Source organism: Hordeum vulgare, chromosome 6H, assembly GCF_904849725.1.
Source record: "Hordeum vulgare subsp. vulgare chromosome 6H, MorexV3_pseudomolecules_assembly, whole genome shotgun sequence".
Taxonomy (NCBI): Eukaryota; Viridiplantae; Streptophyta; class Magnoliopsida; order Poales; family Poaceae; genus Hordeum; species Hordeum vulgare.
Window position 1 is genome coordinate 75,222,664 of NC_058523.1, and position 18,393 is coordinate 75,241,056.

Consider the following 18,393-nt stretch of genomic DNA (forward strand, 5'->3'; position numbering starts at 1 on the left):
ATTAAATCTGTAGTTGGATGGAGCATGTATGAGGAGCAAGCCGACGTCCAGTCTTGGAGGTTTCGTCTGGGCCCTACAGGTTTGGATGTGGGAGCATATCCCTGTTGGCCGGAACTTCAGCCTTGCTCCGGAAGAACCCTGGAAGTACCCGTTTGACAGGGATGAGGAGCGATACACCACTATCGCACACACATGGGCTAATGTACAATGGACGAGTATCATGGCTATGGGGCGGTATAAGGCATACATAAGCGAGCTTGACATGCTAACTTACGAACAGGTAAATGCTTTATCAAATTTGCTGATTTTTTTCATGGATGGTCGAGTGACTTGTTGTTATGTAGGTCAATTGGAGGCCGTACACGGTACTTAGGCAGTTCCCTCTGAGCAACATGTGCCTTCGCGACCAACATCTTTGGCGTGTGTTGTGCCCGATGATATGCTTTTATGCGGTGGAGTGGCATATTCCTCATCGTGTTTCAAAGTAGTTCGGGGTACAACAACGCACCCCGCCGGATTACGTCGAGACAAGTGTGAAGCTACATAAGTGAGTATTTTGTATCACGTGTTTCTCCTGTTGATCAATGTCTAACACGAAAAATGAAACTGATGTAGTATTCTAATGCTTTGTAGGACAAACCGGCAAAGCAATAAGACTTTCATCAATTGGGAGGAGCACCACATGAGTTGGGTGGACATGTGGAATGCTCAGAGACACCATCGAGTTGAAAATGATCAAACACCCGACACTGAGGAGGTGGCATACTTAAGGCATTTGGAGTGGATGGGTACAGAGTACAGAGTTATCCATAAGGCTGCCTGGACTCGTTCCGATTGCTTGGACTTACTGCCGAGTGAGGCTGCTCATGTTGCATTCAACAATTCAATTAGGGAGACAGTTGGAGCACATCTTGACTATGGTTCTCTCCATGACCGAGTGGTACGTCCCTCCTTTAAAATATGAACAAGTGTCATTTGTTCGTGGGTGGTATGTCACATGTGTTTTTATCCAGGGCACGGAGCTATGGAGATGTATCAACGATAGTAACGTGGTCCTTGGCCGTGCCCCATGTCCACAAACGGACGAGCTTGTTAGAACTACTCTGCAGGTTTGATGCCTTGTTAACCTTTGTTTTGTCGTACCTTTGTTAGCATATTAACATGTCGTTATCTTTTCCTTGCGCAGAAGGTCGTCAATCGTTGTCGCACACTAGCGGCTTTACTTTCTTGCCACGGTGTTTCGTCCACTGATGTGAGGGCACGTGCGCAGTACACGATGGATGTGCAGTCTTCCGCTCGTCCGTTTGCCAGCCGTCCACGGTCCTCTTCCGCTCACCCGTCTTCGAGTCGAGCACATGCTTCTTCTAGCCGAGCACATGTTGAGGAGATTGAAGAGAAAGAGGAGTCAGACAACGAGGCCGCGGATCCGGACTTCATTGAGTTTGGGGCTTCGTATACGGAAGATGCTCCGCAGCCAAGTCAACCCACTCAGGCGATAGAAGAAACACGTCGAGCTAGCTCAAGGAACATCCGACGTCCTGGCTGGCAGAATACTCCAGAGGGCTACGTCACTAAGGGAAAGATGGCTGCGAAGAGAGGAAGGAAATGAAGTATGAACTAGTGTCATGTCATGCTAGTATGAACTTGTCTTATGGAGTTTTATGTAGTTTCAAGTTTGAAGTATGGACTTGGGTTATGGAGTTTTACGTAGTTTGAAGTGTGAACTTATCTTATTGAGTTTTATGTAGTTTCAAGTTTGAAGTATGAATTTGGCTTAAGTACTTTGAAGTATGAACTGTGAACTAGTGAATTTGTCTTATGGAGTTTTATGATGTTTCAAGTTTTATGAACTAGTGAACTTGTCATGTCATGCTACTTATACTTTTGATATGCGGATGGTTGAATGCTATGGTATGGGAAGTGCTAGTTGGAATCAAAATCTGTACTGGAACAAACTAGCAAGTTGGAACATCTACTAACTTCATATTGTGTGTAAGTTGGAAACGTGTTGATAGTTTCTGGTCTAAAGAAACGCCGAGGCCTCTGGCGTTTCTGAGGTGGGCTACAACGCCAAGACGGTTGGCGTTTCTGCGGTGGGCTGCAACGCCACGGTGGACTGGCGTTATGGTGGTGCTAGGAAACGCCCCGTTAGACTGGCGTTTCGTAGTGGGGCAGAAACGTCAGGGCTTATGGCGTTTCAAAAATGGTTAGATCGTGAAATCCTTTTAAACCAGGTTCATTTTGTGCACAATTTCATCAAAAAGGTTAAAACAGTGAAAAAATCTGATACGCTGTATGTGTGTCACTTTCGCAACCTGAGAGTTTTCAAAAAAAATTATAGATTTATTACTTGAAAATATTTTATCTTTTAAACCATGCGTTTTAATCTCGAACCGTTTTCATAATTGGATTCTTCACGTCGAGATCCTCAAAACAAGATCACATATTGATAGGTTTTTTTGATTTTTTTTCATAAAAAACGTACATCTCGTGGAAGAAAAAAATACATATTTTTTTTATTTTTAAGAGGCACGACCATCCCTCTCCTGAAAGCAAGAATGTTCCTCTGACGGAAGTAAACCTGTGGCTCTCGTAAAAGAAATTAAAAACAGAAAATGCATTTTTTTTGTCTCCGAAAGGCACGGCCATGCCTCTCGCGGATGCAAATCCGTGCCTATTGCCAAAGCAGAACTATACCTCTTGAGAAAGAAAAAAAAAGTGTTTTTTGGCACGACTATGCCTCCCACGGAAGCAAATTCGTACCTCTCGAGGAAGCAAAATCGTGCTTCTCGAGAGAAAAAAAGAAATAAAATACATTTTTTCCAAAAGGCATGGCCGTGACTCTTGAGAAAAAAAGAAAAATACATTTGTTTTCTTTCCAAAAGGCATGGTCGATCCTCTCGAGAAATAAAAAAAAAAGAAAATACATTTGTTTTGTTTTCGAAAGGCATGACTGTGCCTCTTGAGAAAGAAAAAAAGAAAATACATGTTTCACTAACATTCTCCCCCTTGATCTCAACTTTCACTTTGACTTTGTACTTTTATTTGTTCCATCACATGGCCCACGCAGAAGAGATCAACCTAACATTCTCCCCCTTGATCTCAACTTTCACTTTGACTTTGTACTTTTATTTGTTCCATCACATATAGGCGTGTAGAGCATGTCTCATCGTCACAGCTTAATTGCCGATAGAATCATACAGCCACAACACACCTTTTGTTTTGAAACAAATTCATTTACTTCTGGGCCTCTTATTATCCAGGGATCATAGGCTTTCCATCAAACCCATGCCGGCTAAGTGTTCCTTGAACACACTGGGTGGTAAGCCTTTCGTTAGCGGATCCGCAAGCATATACTTCGTACTTATATGCTCAAGACTTATAGTTTGATCCTGGATTTTATCTTCCACAACATAATACTTTATATCTATTGTCTGGGAAGCATTGCTGGACTTGTTGTTGTGAGCGTAGAATACTGCGGGCTGGTTGTCACAGTATATCTTTAGTGGCTTGTGGATACAATCTACCACTTTCAAGTCGGGTATAAATTTATCTAGCCATATCACCTGCCCGGTGGCTTCAAAACATGCTATGAACTCTGCTTGCATCGTAGACGATGCAACTATGGTCTGTTTAGAGCTTTTCCATGAAATAGCTCCCCCTGCAAGAGTGAACACGTACCCAGATGTGGATTTTCTATCATCTCTATCTCCCGCAAAATCGGTGTCGGAGTACCCTTTTATCTCGAGGGAATCAGATCGCCTATATGTCAGCATGATTTCCTTTGTGCCTGGCACATAACGCAAAGCTTTCTTTGCCATCTTCCAGTGCTCTTGGCCTGGATTTGCTTGATATTTACCGAGTACTCCGGTGATAAAAGCTAAGTCAGGGTGTGTGCACACTTGTGCGTACTGTAAACTTCCAACAGCCGAAGTATACGGTACTGATTTCATTTCATTGAGCTCATACTGATTCTTGGGACATTGATATTTCCCAAAACTATCGCCCTTGACTATGGGAGCATGTGTGGCTTTTCTCTTATGCATATTATACTTTTGGAGAACTTTCTCTAAATATGCTTTCTGTGAGAGTCCTAAGACTCCATTCTTCCTGTCTCGGTGAATTTCAATGCCCAAAACATATGAAGCTTCACCAAGGTCTTTCATGTCGAAATGTGAGGATAAAAACTTCTTTGTCTCTTGTAGTAGACCAATACCATTGCTTGCAAGCAAGATATCATCCACATACAAGATTAGGAAAATATATTTGCCATGTTTAAACTTAGCATAAATGCAATTATCCTCAACATTTTCTTGGAATCCAAATCTTTTAATGGTATCATTGAACTTGATGTACCACTGTCTAGAGGCTTGCCTTAGCCCATAAATGGATTTCTTTAGACGGCAACCTAGATCTTCCTTGCCTTCCATGATAAAACCCTTGGGTTGTTTCATGTAGACATCTTCTTCTAAATCACCGTTTAGAAACGTCGTCTTTACATCCAGTTGATGCAGCTCTAAATCAAAATGAGCAACTAGTGCCATTATGATTATGAAGGAATCCTTACAAGAGACCGGAGAAAAGGTCTCATTGTAATCTATCCCTTCTATTTGTGTAAATCCTTTTGCCACAAGTCGGGCTTTATACTTGTCTACATTCCCATTAGAGTCATACTTTGTTTTGTAGACCCATTTGCAGCCTACTGTCTTTGCTCCTTTTGGAATAATCTCTAAGTCCCAAACATGATTGGAACTCATCGGTTCCATCTCATCTTCCATTGCCTCTATCCATTTTGATGAGTGAGGGCTTTTAATGGCCTCCTCATATGTGGTGGGATCACCTTCCATGTGGGTCATTTCTATGTTGTATACTTTATAATCAGTAGAAATAGCGGGTCTTCTTGTTCTATTAGACCTTCTAAGTGCCTCATTGTCGGGCACACTTTCTACTAATTCTTGTTGCACTTCCAATTCATGATCAAGAACGGGTTCAGTCGGCTCCTGAAGGACAGGTTCCGGGTCTTCTCCCGCAGTTGTCATGGTTGGAGTTACAGCGGGTAGTGAGAAAAATGGGTCTTGAATCATCGGAATGGGTGCATGCACCCTTTTCTCCTCAAGATCAATTTTCCGAGCTACCCGGCTCCCTCTCATCATCTCGTCCTCTAAGAAGACAGCATGTCTCGTTTCCACAAACTTTGTGTATCTGTCTGGACAGTAGAAACGAAAACCTTTTGACCTATCAGGGTAGCCAATGAAATGGCAACTCACTGTCTTCGGGTCTAACTTTCCAAGATTTGGATTAAACATTTTGGCCTCAGCAGGGCATCCCCACACTCTTAAGTGTTGTAGGGATGGCACTCTTCCTGTCCAGAGCTCGTGCGGTGTTTTGGGCACCGACTTGCTTGGAACTCTGTTGAGAATGTGAATGGCGGTTTTAAGCGCCTCCATCCACAATCCCAACGGAAGGTCTGAGTAGCTCATCATGCTGCGTACCATATCCATGAGAGTACCGTTACGCCTTTCAGCTACTCCATTTTGTTGAGGCTCGCCCGGCATGGAATACTGGTTAACAATGCCAGTCTCTTGCAAGAATTTTGCAAAAGGTCCAGGGACTTGGCCATATGGAGTGTGTCGACCGTAGTACTCCCCCCCCCAACGGTCAGACCTCACTATCTTAATCTTTTTATCAAGCTGATTTTCAACTTCAGCTTTGAATATTTTGAATTTATCCAATGCTTCATGTCGGTCTTTGATTGGATAAATGTAACCGAAGCGGGAGTAATCGTCTGTGAACGTTATGAATGAATCATAACCATCCACACTTTTCACCGGAAACGGCCCACAAATATCAGTGTGGACAATTTCCAGTGTTCCTATGCTTCGGTTTGCTCCTTTCTTTATCTGTTTTACATATTTCCCTTTAATGCAATCCACTCATTGTTCTAAGTCAGAGAACTCCAACTTTGGAAGAATTTCATTTTTGATTAATCTTTCTATTCCCCCCCCCCCTGGAAATATGGCCCAATCGACAGTGCCATAGTTTCGAGGAGTCGTGAGTTCTTTTTCTTTTCTTTTGATCGTTGTTCGACGAAGTACTTTGTTCATTCACATTCAACACATACGGCGCTTTTTCACATAGCGATAATAAATAAAGCTCATCATGAAGAAATGCATCCCCAACATAATCATTATGAGACCAAATGGCACATTTGCCATGTCCAAAGAAACATTGATAATCATCTTTGTCTAAACAGGAAACACTTATTAAGTTCCTATTACATGAAGGTACGAAAAGCACATCCCTAAGCAGAAGTTTGAAACCACCGGCTAGCTCCAAGGAGACGTCACCCACAGCTTCAACTTCGGCTTGGACACCGTTCGCAACTTCAATTCCTCTTGAATTTCTTGGCCAAGTTATCGTCGAACTGAATCCCTGTAAAGAATTTGCAACATGAACAGTTGCTCGTGAGTCAATCCACCAAGTAGATTTCATAAACTTTGTATACAAGGATTCATTAACAAAAGAAACTATATCTTTACCTCTCTTCGCCATGAAGGTCTTTAGAAAAACAGGGCAATCCTTCTTGTAGTGCCCTTTCTCCTTACAGTGGACGCAAGTTTCCCTGTCCACTGGAATGTGTCTATGCTGAAAATAGACAGGAGCTTTGCCATTGCCATTGCCATTGCCCTGTGGCTTGGAGGGAGAAGCTTTGTTGGGCGGAAAGCCCTTCTTCTTTTCCTTCACATAGTTGAGAGAGCCGCCATGTGAGGCCTTAATCCTCTCCTCCTCCTGAGTGCACATTGCGATGACCTTTTCTATGTCCCAAGTCTCGGGCTGCATGTTGTAGTTGACAACAAAGGTCTCGAACTCCTTAGGCAAAGATGCCATCACCAGGTGGACAAGGAGAGCTGGTTTTATCTCCAGATCCGCATCCATAGGTTTGAGCTTAGCCGCCGTGTGGCTCATCCTAAGGATGTGTTCCCTTATGCCATGGCCACCACCATGGTAGCTCTCTGTCACCAGCTGTTTGATCAACTGGGTGGCATACGTCTTAGAAGAGCCAGTAAACTGACTCTTTATCTTGTTCAACATTTCTTTTGCGGTAGGGCAATCAGCAATTGATCCCACGATAGTGGTCTCAATGGTGTTTTTTATAAACGCCAAACATTTATTGTTGGCATTTAACCATAGCCTGTTGCTGATGGAGTGGGACATCACCTCTTTTTCATAATTTCCTTTCTTTTTGTCCCAGCTCTCATCATCCTCATCAGCCTCTCTGACTGGGTCTGCAGGTTCAGCTGGCTGTGGTTCCTCCAGAACCCAATCCACCTCTGCAATGCAGAGGGCCATGTCCACCTTCTTCCTCCACTCAGAGTAGTTATCACCCCTGAGTGTCGGAATTTCCTTGAGGCAGCTCATCAGATGAAAACCTCCTGAAATCACCAAAAAAGCGAAGTCAGTACGACAATCATATGCATTAAATAACGTTGGTTAACATAATCATATAATTGCCTATGCATATTAATCTACATTACCGTTGGGCAAATGATAGAAATAAATGCATCATTTTGCAATATGCAATATGACCGTGTGATTAAACAACGTCGGTCAGAATAACAACATGATCATATTCCATATTGCTTTTAGCAGCGGAAAACGTGAAATAAAATTTCATGTGCCTCTTAACTTTACAGAAAATATTTCTGACATTTAAAATAAAATTCATGAACTTTATTAATGCTTTTATAAAATTCATGAACTATTCCTTTTCTGAGAAAGCTATTTTATTCTCAAAAACCCTTTTAATTTTCTTTACAGAAAAAATAATATAAAAATTCTGTATAAAATTACAGAAACTTTGAACATTTTTACTTCTATTTTCTAAACATGTTTTCGTAGGAAAAAATTCCTAGAAAAAAACCTTTTTAAATCTACCTATTAAGACAGAAACTGAGAATCCTTTAAAATAAAAACGATAAATGGCCGGCAGACCGGCCTATGGCCTCGGCCTGGGCTGGCGCTCTCTGTGGCGTGGCGGCCCGCAGCGCCTACGGCTAGCACTAGCGTGTGTCCCTTCGGCCCGTGGTGGGCTGGCCTCGGCCTCAAAATCCCGTCGGCCCGAGCCGCACCTAGGGTTTCATCCGGGGCCATCGGATGGGATCCGACGGTTGCCCGCGCGATTCGGTGGAATATAAGGGGCGAGCCGGCTGGGGAAAACCCTAGTTTTCATTTCCTCCCCACACAGCACCGCTCTCATCCCTCTGCCCGACGGCTCCTCTCCTGTGGGTGGCCGCCGGCCGTGGCGGCCGAGGGCCCCGCGCCGCGCGCTCTCTGCCCTGCCGAGGAGGAGGCCGTCGGCCTCTCTGCTTGTTTTGAGCTGCAGCTCCTCTCGGCGCCGGCCCCTTCTCTCCCAAGCATCACGTGGCCAGGAGTGGAGCTGGCTGCCGGCGGTGAGATCCATCTCTCCTGCCGAGCGCGCCGTCTATCTAACTCCCGCGAGGTGCTTTGGAGGGGAGCAGCTGGTGCCGCTCCTCTTTCCTTTGCGCTCCGCGGCGGCCGTGGCTTTTTCATGCCGGAGCCGTGGCCTTCCCCTTGCCGGCTGCGCACATGCCTTGCGGTGGGTGCGCCGCCGTCGAGCGGTCGGCTGCGGTTCGTTTTCTTTTACCTTAGACCACCACAACCGAGAACCATGGCCCTGGTTGCGTGACTTTACGGCGCCGCCTCCGCCCCCTTTGCCGACTGCGCGAGCACCTCTAGGGTGAACGCGCCGCCGTCAAACGGTTCGGTAGTGACGCCCTTTGCCTTTGTTTTGCATCGTTCCCCCCTTCTCTTTTGTTGTATTTTGTCGGTTTCAATCCGATCTCTTTTTGTTTTTCCTTTCGGATCTTGATCCGTACTTAGCCCCTGAGGGGGTAGGTTCTTCTTCCCCGCACCTCGGCTTGCCGATGCGTGTGGGGATCGAGAGGAACAGGCGCGGCCTTGCGGCGGCGCTTCTTTTCCGACGAGGCCGTAGCCAGCCTCGGTGCCTTGCCCATCTAGGGTTCGTAGGGGTAGGGAACAAATGCTTTCTTTTCTTTGTACCGAATAAATCTCTGCCTAGTGGCTCATGATACCAATGTTGAAGACGTAGATCAACTAGGCATAGATCGATCCGGAGTTACCATGTACTCACCTAATCCCGATCCCGAGGAACTCCCTGCTCCGGCCATCGGTGCCGGTGTAGTCGTCGGTGGCATGAGGGAGGAGGTGTGGTCGTGGGTGGTGCTTCCCGTGAGCACTTCACTAACCCTAGATCGGAAGGGGATTTAGGTGGGGAGTCTGGCGGCGCGGTGAACCTCGTACCGTGCACCCCGGCCCCCACCACTTTATATATAGCGCAGGTCACAGGGGCCCACCAACCATAAAGGGTTGGACGCCCCCGATCAGGGTGCATAGATCAAGGGCCCGGTGGGCCGTTGGGCCCACGCGGAAGAGATCAATCTAACAAATCCATCTGACGCTTGGACCAACAAAACATTTCCCATAGCGGCTAGTAAATCAGTGATTTTCTGCCAGCTCTGATGCCCGATGCCGATGTTATGTAAAACTAAAAGCAGCTGACAACACATGATAACTGCACTTGAATGGAATCTGTAGGAACGGGAGGGAGAGAGGAGTACGGGAGGGAGAGAGGAGTACCTCCAGCAGCTGTGTTTTTTGTGTGTGGCGGCTGAGCTAGGAACGGGATGGCTGGGAGCATCCTTTTTAGGTCAGTCCCACTACATGGGCCTGGGCCCTAAGAGATAACTTGTATGGGCTGGGCCATACCGGTTCAACACTCCCCCTCAAGATGGGTGGTAGATATCTACCATTCCCATCTTGTCACATGCCAAGTTACAATCCTTTGTTTCCAGACCCTTTGTCAAACAATCTGCAAACTACTGCCCAGAACTGACATGAGTAAGGCTGATGACCCCGGCATGAAGCTTCTCCTTAATGAAGAACCGATCAATTTCCACATGCTTTGTCGTATCATGTTGAACTGGGTTATTAGCGATGGCTATAGCTGACTGATTGTCACACCACACCTTCAAGGGCCCCTTCCTCAGAAGTTTCAACTCGCTCAGTAGGTACTTCACCCAGAGCATCTCACACAACCCTTGAGATAATGCTCTATACTCAGCTTCTGTTGTTGATCTAGACACAACCGGCTGTTTCTTGCTTCTCCATGATACCAAATTTCCTCCCACAAACACGCAGTAACCAGAAGTTGATCTTCTATCATCTTGACAACTGGCCCAGTCAGAGTCACTATAGCCATCCACCTCAAGATGTCCACTCTTCGCAAACCACAACCCTTTACCCGGAGTCCCCTTCAAGTATCTCAGGATTCTGTGCACAATATCAAGATGCCCACTCCTTGGTTCATGCATGTATCTGCTCACCACCCCCGTAGCATACGTAATGTCAGGCCTGGTATGACACAAGTACAACAACCTTCCAACCAGTTTCTAATACTCTTCCTTATTCACTAGCTCTCCTGATTGTGTTGTCACTTGGTGATTTTTTTTCAATCGGAGTAGGGGCAGTACGACATCCCATCATGCCCACGTCACTCAAGAGATCCAAGGTGTATTTTCGTTGGCACAAAGAGATTCCCTTCTCTGTCCGAGCCACTTCAATGCCAAGAAAGTATTTTAGGTTACCCAAATCCTTTACCTGAAACTCCTTGCTCAAACAACCCTTAAATCTCTCTATTTCCTCCTCATCATCTCCAGTGATGATAATGTCATCCACATAAACAACAAGAATGGTGATCTTCCGATCAGAGTGCTTGTAGAACATCGTGTGGTCACCGTTACACTGACCATACCCCATACCACGGATAGCACGTCTGAACCTATCAAACCAGGCCCTTGGTGATTGCTTCAGTCCATACAAGGATTTCTTCAGCCTGCATACCTTCCCCGTAGTCTCTGAAGTACCAAAACCTGGTGGTATTTCCATGTACACTTCTTGCAACTCACCATGCAAGAAGGCATTCTTGACATCTAATTGATGCAACTTCCACCCAAAGTTTGCAGCACAGGAGACCAATATCCTTACTGTGTTCATCTTTGCCACGGGAGCAAACGTCTCATCATAGTCAATTCCATAAGTTTGACTATATCCTCTGGCGACCAATGCGACCAATTCCACCTTCCCTTTAGGATTCTGCTTCACTGTATAGATCCACTTACAACTCACTGCTTTCTTTTCTGCCGGCAATGTGGTTAGCACCCATGTCTTGTTTTTCCTTAGTGCTTCCAACTCTTCTATCATCGCTTCACGCCACCTCGGATCTTGCTTTGCAGCCTTCCAATCCTTTGGAATTGACACAGTTTGAAGGGAGGCAACAAACGCCTTATATGTGGGTGACAAAGCCTTATAAGACACAAAATTGCCAATATCAAGATCATCACAAGCATCATCCTTCGGTAGAGCCTTTCTTGTTACTTCACCCTTTCTTGCTGCTTCATGTGTAGCCTTTCGCAATGCAATGGGCAACTCCACTGTGTCAGATGAGATCATCATCTTGCTGCTCCCCCTGCACTCTTGCCTCATTGCCTTGTTGCTCCCCTTGCACTCTTGCCTCATTTCCTTGTTGCTCCCCTTGCACGTGTGGTTGCCGTCGAGAGTACACTAGGGTGTTCGTCTGCCATCGATCCCGAACAGGAACCCGAAGAGCACCAATCTTAAGTGTATCGACGGTTGGCTCGACAGGAACCTGCACATCATCATCAGTGAGAGTACTAACCGGAATTGTTCCCACTATTGGTTGGACCTGAACTTGCACATCATTAGCAGTGTTATTGCCCACAGAATCACCCTGAGTATGAGACACATCCTTCTCCCCCTCTTGACCATCGTGCACATGATGTAGGTGGTCAAGCTCTGCAAATAGCAGACTGAGATCAGTCGGCGTACCATAGAATGGCTCGGACTCCCTGAAGGTAACATCCATACTCACGAAACTGCGTTTTTCAGAGGGAGACCAACATTTATACCCCTGCTGACTAGAAGAGTATCCCAGGAAGACACACTTCACTGCCCGAGGATCAAGCTTTCCAACAGATGGTCGGTGATCACGAACAAAGCAAGTACTGCCAAACAACTTTGGGGAAACAACAAACTTATTATCTCCAATGAGCAACTCAGACGGAGATTTCATACCTAATATCCTGGAAGGTGTCCGGTTGATCAGGTACGTGGCTGTCATAATTGCTTCATCCCATAAGAACTTAGGCACATTCATGGTAAACATTAATGACCGAGCAACCTCAAGAATATGACGATTCTTCCTTTCGGCCACTCCATTCTGAGGTGGGGTGTCCGGACATGAAGTTTGATGAAGAATTCCTTGGTTAGCCATGAAATCCCCAAAAATATTGTTCACATACTCTGTACCATTGTCAGTCATGAGCACGTTGACCTGCACCTGAAACTGGTTCTTTACAAGAGCATGGAAGTTCTGAAAACAGCTAAACACCTCATCCTTGTGACGCATCAAGTAAATCCAAGTCATACGAGAATAGCAGTCAATGAAGGTAACAAAATACTTCTTTCCATTCATTGACACTACTGGGCTAGTCCATACATCTGAATGAATGAGCATAAAAGGAGATATGCTCCTAAGCCCCTTACTCACATATGAGGCTCGTGTGTGTTTTGCATATTCGCAAGCATCACATGTCAACTTGCCCTTGCCTATTCCACACATAACATCCGGAAAGATTCTACTCATCTTATCAAAAGATACATGACCCATTCTACAATGATGGATCATCGCCTGCTTCTCCTTGTCCTCCATGGTCGCAGCACACACCAAGTCCGGTTGCACCTCCTGGTCCATGTACCAGAGCCCCCTACGCCTGGTGCCAGTCCCAACCGTCTGGCTCGTCTGTCGCTCCTGAATGAAGCAACCGAACTTGTCAAGGATCACACGACAGTCTATTTGATCAATGAGAGCACTGAAAGAGACCAAATTGACAGGAAAAGCTGGCACATGCAAAACTGACGATAAGGAGATGGCTGAAGTGCATTTGACTGTGCCAACCCCTACGACAGGCTGATTGGTACCATCGGCAGTTTGTATAGTGCCCTTGTGAGTAGGAGCATGCTTATGGTAAGACTCAAACACACAGGAATTACCCGCAACATGCTTAGATGCTCCAGAGTCTAAGACCCACTCTGAAGCACTCTCATTAGGAGTAAGAAATGCCTTCATCGAATTACCTTCATCAGTGGAGGCCAAGTGAGCAAAGTCTCCATAGGCAGCCTCATCAACTCCCTTGCCCTGTGACGTCCCAGTGTCCTCTTCAACTACCATATGCGCCCTGCCCCCTGAGTAGCCACCTCTGCCCCTAGAAAGTTGACCCCCTGAGTTCCATGGGTATCCACCTCTGCCTCGAGCATACCTGCCTCTGCCAGTGCCCCCTCTGTTGTATCCCCTGCCTCTACCACGAGTTGGACATTCCCTCTTCCAATGACCTACCTCCCCACAAATATGACATGTGTTGGGATCTCCCCACTCCATGAGCTTCTCGAAAGCAGCAGCGAGAGCATTTGGTTCAGCCATCTTTGGTGTTCCAGCAGCACCACAGCCTCACTTCTTCTCCACAGCAGAACCAACACAACACAGCAAAAACAGCAACTCAGATGCACAGCAGCAGGAACAGCACAACAATAGCTCCACTAACAGCACAACAGCAGCTCCAGGAACAGACCACCACCAGCACCTTCTCCTCTAGCAGCAGCACCTAGCTCCCGGTCTCCCCTGTAGTGCACACCACCACCAGCAGCTGCAACCTCCTTCTCGGGCAAACAACAGCAGCCGCAACCCCAGACTCCAGCAGCTGCCCTTCTTTCGCTTCCTCCTCTCTCCTTCTCCCTTCCACCTCCAGAAACACAGCAGAACAGAGAGAGATAAGAGAGCCGGGGCAGGAAGGAACCAGCACCAGCCGTCGCCCTGTCGCCCGCGCAGCCGCTTCTCCTCCTCGCGCGCGCGCACATCCCGTGCACAGCCGCCTCCTCTCCAGCGCGCAGGGCCGCCATCGATCCCCACCGGACCCCGCAGCCACGCCGGCCGGCGCCGCCGTACGTCAGGCCTTGCCGGACCTGGCCTCTGATACCATGTAGGAACGGGAGGGAGAGAGGAGTACGGGAGGGAGACAGGAGTACCTCCAGCAGCTGTATTTTTTGTGTGTGGCGGCTGAGCTAGGAACGGGATGGCTGGGAGCATCCTTTTTAGGTCAGTTCCACTACATGGGCCTGGGCCCTAAGAGATAACTTGTATGGGCTGGGCCATACCGGTTCAACAGAATCCATTTTCAATCTTTCACAGCTAAGGCAAGATGGTCATTTCACATTGTATACGGTGTCCATGCTTAGTGAAACAGTTACAGGTTCTCACAAAACAAAACAAAAAACAGTTTCTCTAGCTGAAACAAGATGGTCATTTCACATGTGTATGTCAATGCTTGTCAAACTTCAATTGTAGGAGTATAATAACTTCGAGAAACATCTAAATGTTCTTGCAGAAGAAAACAAAACACATCTAAAGGGTGATGAATTTTACAAACATCTCTCCTTAATTAAACAAGTACGTATAGCTCAAAACGGCAATCTGTTAGCCTCTGTACAAAGTGAAAGACAAATGGCTATCTGTTAGGTTCTGTGCTCTAGCTTTATCAGAAGTATTAGTAGTCCTACTGAAACTGTAAAGTTACAAGTACATCGTGCATGAGAATCCAAGATTATCTGTAGTGTATAGTTCATTGTATCATGACTGGTCTTTGCATCTGTGTTCTCCATCTATATTGGCCAGGCAAGAGACTACATCCATGATCGTTGGCCTCATGAATTGATTGTGGTTGACACATTTGCAAGCGACTTCAAGCACCTTCAGCATTTCCTCTTCATATCCTGTGCCTCGAAGGGTTGGATCCAGGACCTCAACCTGCTTTCCCTCAGACCTCATCTCCAGCACCCATGGGACAAGTTCTTTTGATGTGGATAGGACTGGAAGAGGCCGCATTCCAGTAAGCAGCTCAAGCAGGACTACTCCGAAACTGTAGATATCGCCTCTCAACGTAGCAACCCACGCCTGCCCATACTCGGGGGGAATGTAACCCATCGTGCCGACTAGCTCAGTTGTGACATGAGTTTTGTTGGAAAGGATCAATCTGGCTAGCCCAAAATCTGCAACATAAGCTTTAAATTCTTTGTCCAGTAGGATATTACTGGATTTGATGTCTCGGTGGACAATCTGAGGGTTGCAGACTTCATGGATATAAGAAAGTCCCAGGCTTGCTCCTTGTGCGATCTTGAGCCGAGTTGGCCAGTCAAAACATGAGCTGACATCATCATCCCTGTTATGAAGCCAATCATCTAGGCTGCCATTCTCCATGTAGGAATATATGAGGAGCCTTGAGTTTCCCTGGATGCAGTAACCCCATAGTGGTACAAGATTTTGATGCTGTGTCATGGAGAGTGCATCAACCTCTGCCCTGAACTCCCTTTCCATCAGACACATTTCATCGTGGAGCTTTTTAATTGCCAGCTTGGAGCCATCGGGTAGTTCTGCCTTGTAGACTAATCCATAACCTCCGCATCCTATAATGTTCTCCTTGTCAAAGTTGTTCGTGGCTTTCAAAATGTCGCTGAATTTGAGCTTGTTTTCTTCTCCATTGCCTTGTGGCATTCGCATCACCACTAATGTTTTGTCTGAACTGGAGTAGAATGAAGCTGATTCAACATCTGCATTATTCTCCCTTTGTTCTTTTGCGGTAGCACCCTTCATCCTGATTGAGACAAGGAGGCGCCCCAGCAACAAAAGAATAGCAATGCCTCCAAAGAACACACCGAATGCAATTCCAAAAATGGCCTTCTTATTTCGTTGTTTTGGGGATATTCGAGGAGTTGAAGCTGAACCACATTTACGAGTGAGTACAGAACCACAGAGCTTCGGATTCCCGTCGAAGCTAGAATTCTGAAATGTATTAAACTGGCCTCCAGATGGAATAGGCCCCTTGAGGTCATTGTTAGAAATGTTGAATGCTGAAAGAAAGTGCAGGCTGTTCAATGCCTCTGGGATTTCACCTGTCAGATTGTTGGCCGACAAGTCCAACATCTGCAGTTTTGTGAGATTGCATATTGATGTGGGATGTGTCCCGTCAAGTGGTTGAAGCTGAAATTGAGTGAAAGAAGGGCTTTCATCTGACCGACCTCTAGGGGGATCTCACCAGTGAATCTGTTCTTGCTTAGATCCAGGACTTTAGGCAAAGCAATGGGTACACGGTATTGTCGTGATGGACTACTATAAACAGGTAGCTCAAATACACTTGGGTCTAAATGGGCTTTACTCTTGTCTGACTTCAGCATTGGCATATCCATAATTTCTGTTGGAATCGCCCCTGTGAGGCTATTGTTTGATATGTCTAGATAGAACAGGTTGTTTAGGGTTTTGATCCAGGCTGGTATTGATCCATTGAGTCGATTGTCAGACAATACTAATATTTGTAAATTTCCTAGCTTTGATATCCAGTGAGGTATTTGTCCAGACAATTCGCATCCTCCGATACTCAAAACCTGAAGATTCTCAAAACCATCAATTTTGTCGTCCTTTGGCATGATCTCTCCCCTGAAGTTGAGTGCAATAAGCAGGGTGGTGAGGTTCCTGCATCTCTTAAGGATGTGAAGTGCATTTGTAATATTTTTGAAAGAATTGTCAGTAAGTGACATGAAGGTGAGGTACTTAAGTTTGCCTATTCTTGGAGAAAGCTGCCCAGATAAATTGTTGCCAGCTAGCCGCAGTGCTGTCAGATTGCTGCAAGAGTATATGCTTTCTGGAACTGTGCCGCTGAAGTTGTTCAAGAAAACATCTAATGTTCTTAGATTTGGAAGGTGGGAGAAATTGACCTTTTTAAGTTCTCCACTGAAATTATTGCTCTTGAGGTCAATTGTTATGAGATTTGTGCAGTTGCTCAGAGCAGATGGCAGCTCCCCCGACATTTTGTTATTGTCCAAATGGAGCACCTCCAGTTTCTTGAGCTGTCCTATAGAAACTGGAATCTTGCCGCTGAAGTTGTTCCTTCCAAGATCAAGGGTTACAAGATTTCTGAGGTTGGTTATGTTTGTACCATCGGCAGCTCCATGTAAATCATTGTTAGGCAATGACAGGTACTCCAATGATGTTGCGTTGAAGAGTTCATTTGGGATTACTCCACTGAGGTTGTTGTATCCAGCCCCGAGCTCTCTCAGCCTGGAGCAATTACCAAGTCTTGGGGGGATTCTGCCACTGAATTGGTTGAAAGACAGTTGAAGCACAGTGAGGGATGGTGAGGTACTACAGAGTTGAGTTGGTATCTGCCCAGTAAAGCTGTTATTGCTGGCATCGAGTGTGACCAGATTCTCCATTGCGATGGACGGAAAGTGTCCTGTAAATAAGTTGCTTGAGATGTTGAGTACCTGGAGAGGCCGGGGCAGGGCCGAAGAGGGCAACTCGTGCAGTGTTCCATTGAGCTGGTTAAAGCTGACATCAAGGATTGTGATGCTGCTGGACGACACCAATTTCAACGGCAGACTGCCGGAGAGCGAGTTGTGAGAGAGATCAAGGTGCCGCAGCGCGTCGAGGATCCCGAGGGACCGTGAGATGTTCCCCTCGAGGCCCTTAAACGGTAGCAAGACATGTGTGACCGTCCTATCTTGCCCGCAGGTGATCCCTTCCCACTTGCAGCAATCCGTGCCGTTCTGCCATGAAGCAGCGAGCCCACCGTCTTGCGAGAGCCCGGCGAGGAACTGGAGAAGGGAGCCCCTCTCCTACTCCGTGCACGAGCTGGTGAGAGAGGCCAAGGAGATGAGTAGCAGCACAAGAGCAAGGGCAGATGAAGGCATGCGCAATTTCTTGCTGTGCGTCTTGCTTGAAAACTGAAGCGTCCGCATGGTTGTGGTGGAAGAAACTAGCATGGAAACCAGAGCATGAATGGTTGTCTGATTTTGTTGTGCTCCTTGCAGTCCTTGTCAGCACAAAGGAAAAACGGTTGGTTCAGACTCTGAACACTATAATTGAATACGGAGTAGTAAGCGTGCAAAATCTTTCTTTTGTTTGCCGCCTAGTATTTCTGACTGAATCCGTGTAGAATTGGCATAAATTATTTCTCCCGCGAACGAACAGGAGCGCTCAAAAAGGAAAGAGTTGGTGGAGATTTGCAGAGATACAAAGGGAGAGATGTGGTTGACCTGAGGCGATTACTTTCCCTTACCACACGTGCTTGTCTCATCTCTGATCTCTGATGGATACATGTGCTTCTGCTTTCCGTTCTCCTGGCTCCACTGGCACACTATTGTGGACCGTGGACTGTGACGGACGCCCTG

General features: G+C 46.3%; 1 protein-coding gene and 1 pseudogene across 1 annotated transcript; both read right to left on the reverse strand.

Annotated features, from left to right (window-relative positions):
• Positions 1 to 12,543: 12,543 nt before the first annotated feature.
• LOC123402099 (cold shock protein 1-like) lies at positions 12,544 to 13,656 on the reverse strand. The gene is made up of 2 exons (XM_045095977.1): positions 13,255 to 13,656; positions 12,544 to 12,928 (listed from the first exon to the last, which is right to left on the reverse strand). Exons 1-2 carry the CDS (start codon positions 13,595 to 13,597, stop codon positions 12,885 to 12,887), a joined length of 387 nt encoding a protein of 128 aa, XP_044951912.1. The 5' UTR covers positions 13,598 to 13,656; the 3' UTR covers positions 12,544 to 12,884.
• Positions 13,657 to 14,574: 918 nt separating this feature from the next.
• On the reverse strand, positions 14,575 to 17,962 carry LOC123404001 (annotated as a pseudogene).
• Between the last annotated feature and the right edge of the window lie 431 nt (positions 17,963 to 18,393).

What these genes read in the sequence shown, in the direction of transcription:
- LOC123402099 (XM_045095977.1), bottom strand. Translation starts at nt 13,597, where the DNA reads ATGGCTGAACCAAATGCTCTCGCTGCTGCTTTCGAGAAGCTCATGGAG. An exon ending in CTTGGCCTCCACTGATGAAG is followed by an intron (nt 12,929 to 13,254) that starts GTAATTCGATGA and finishes TGCTTCATTCAG; the next exon opens with GAGCGACAGACGAGCCAGAC.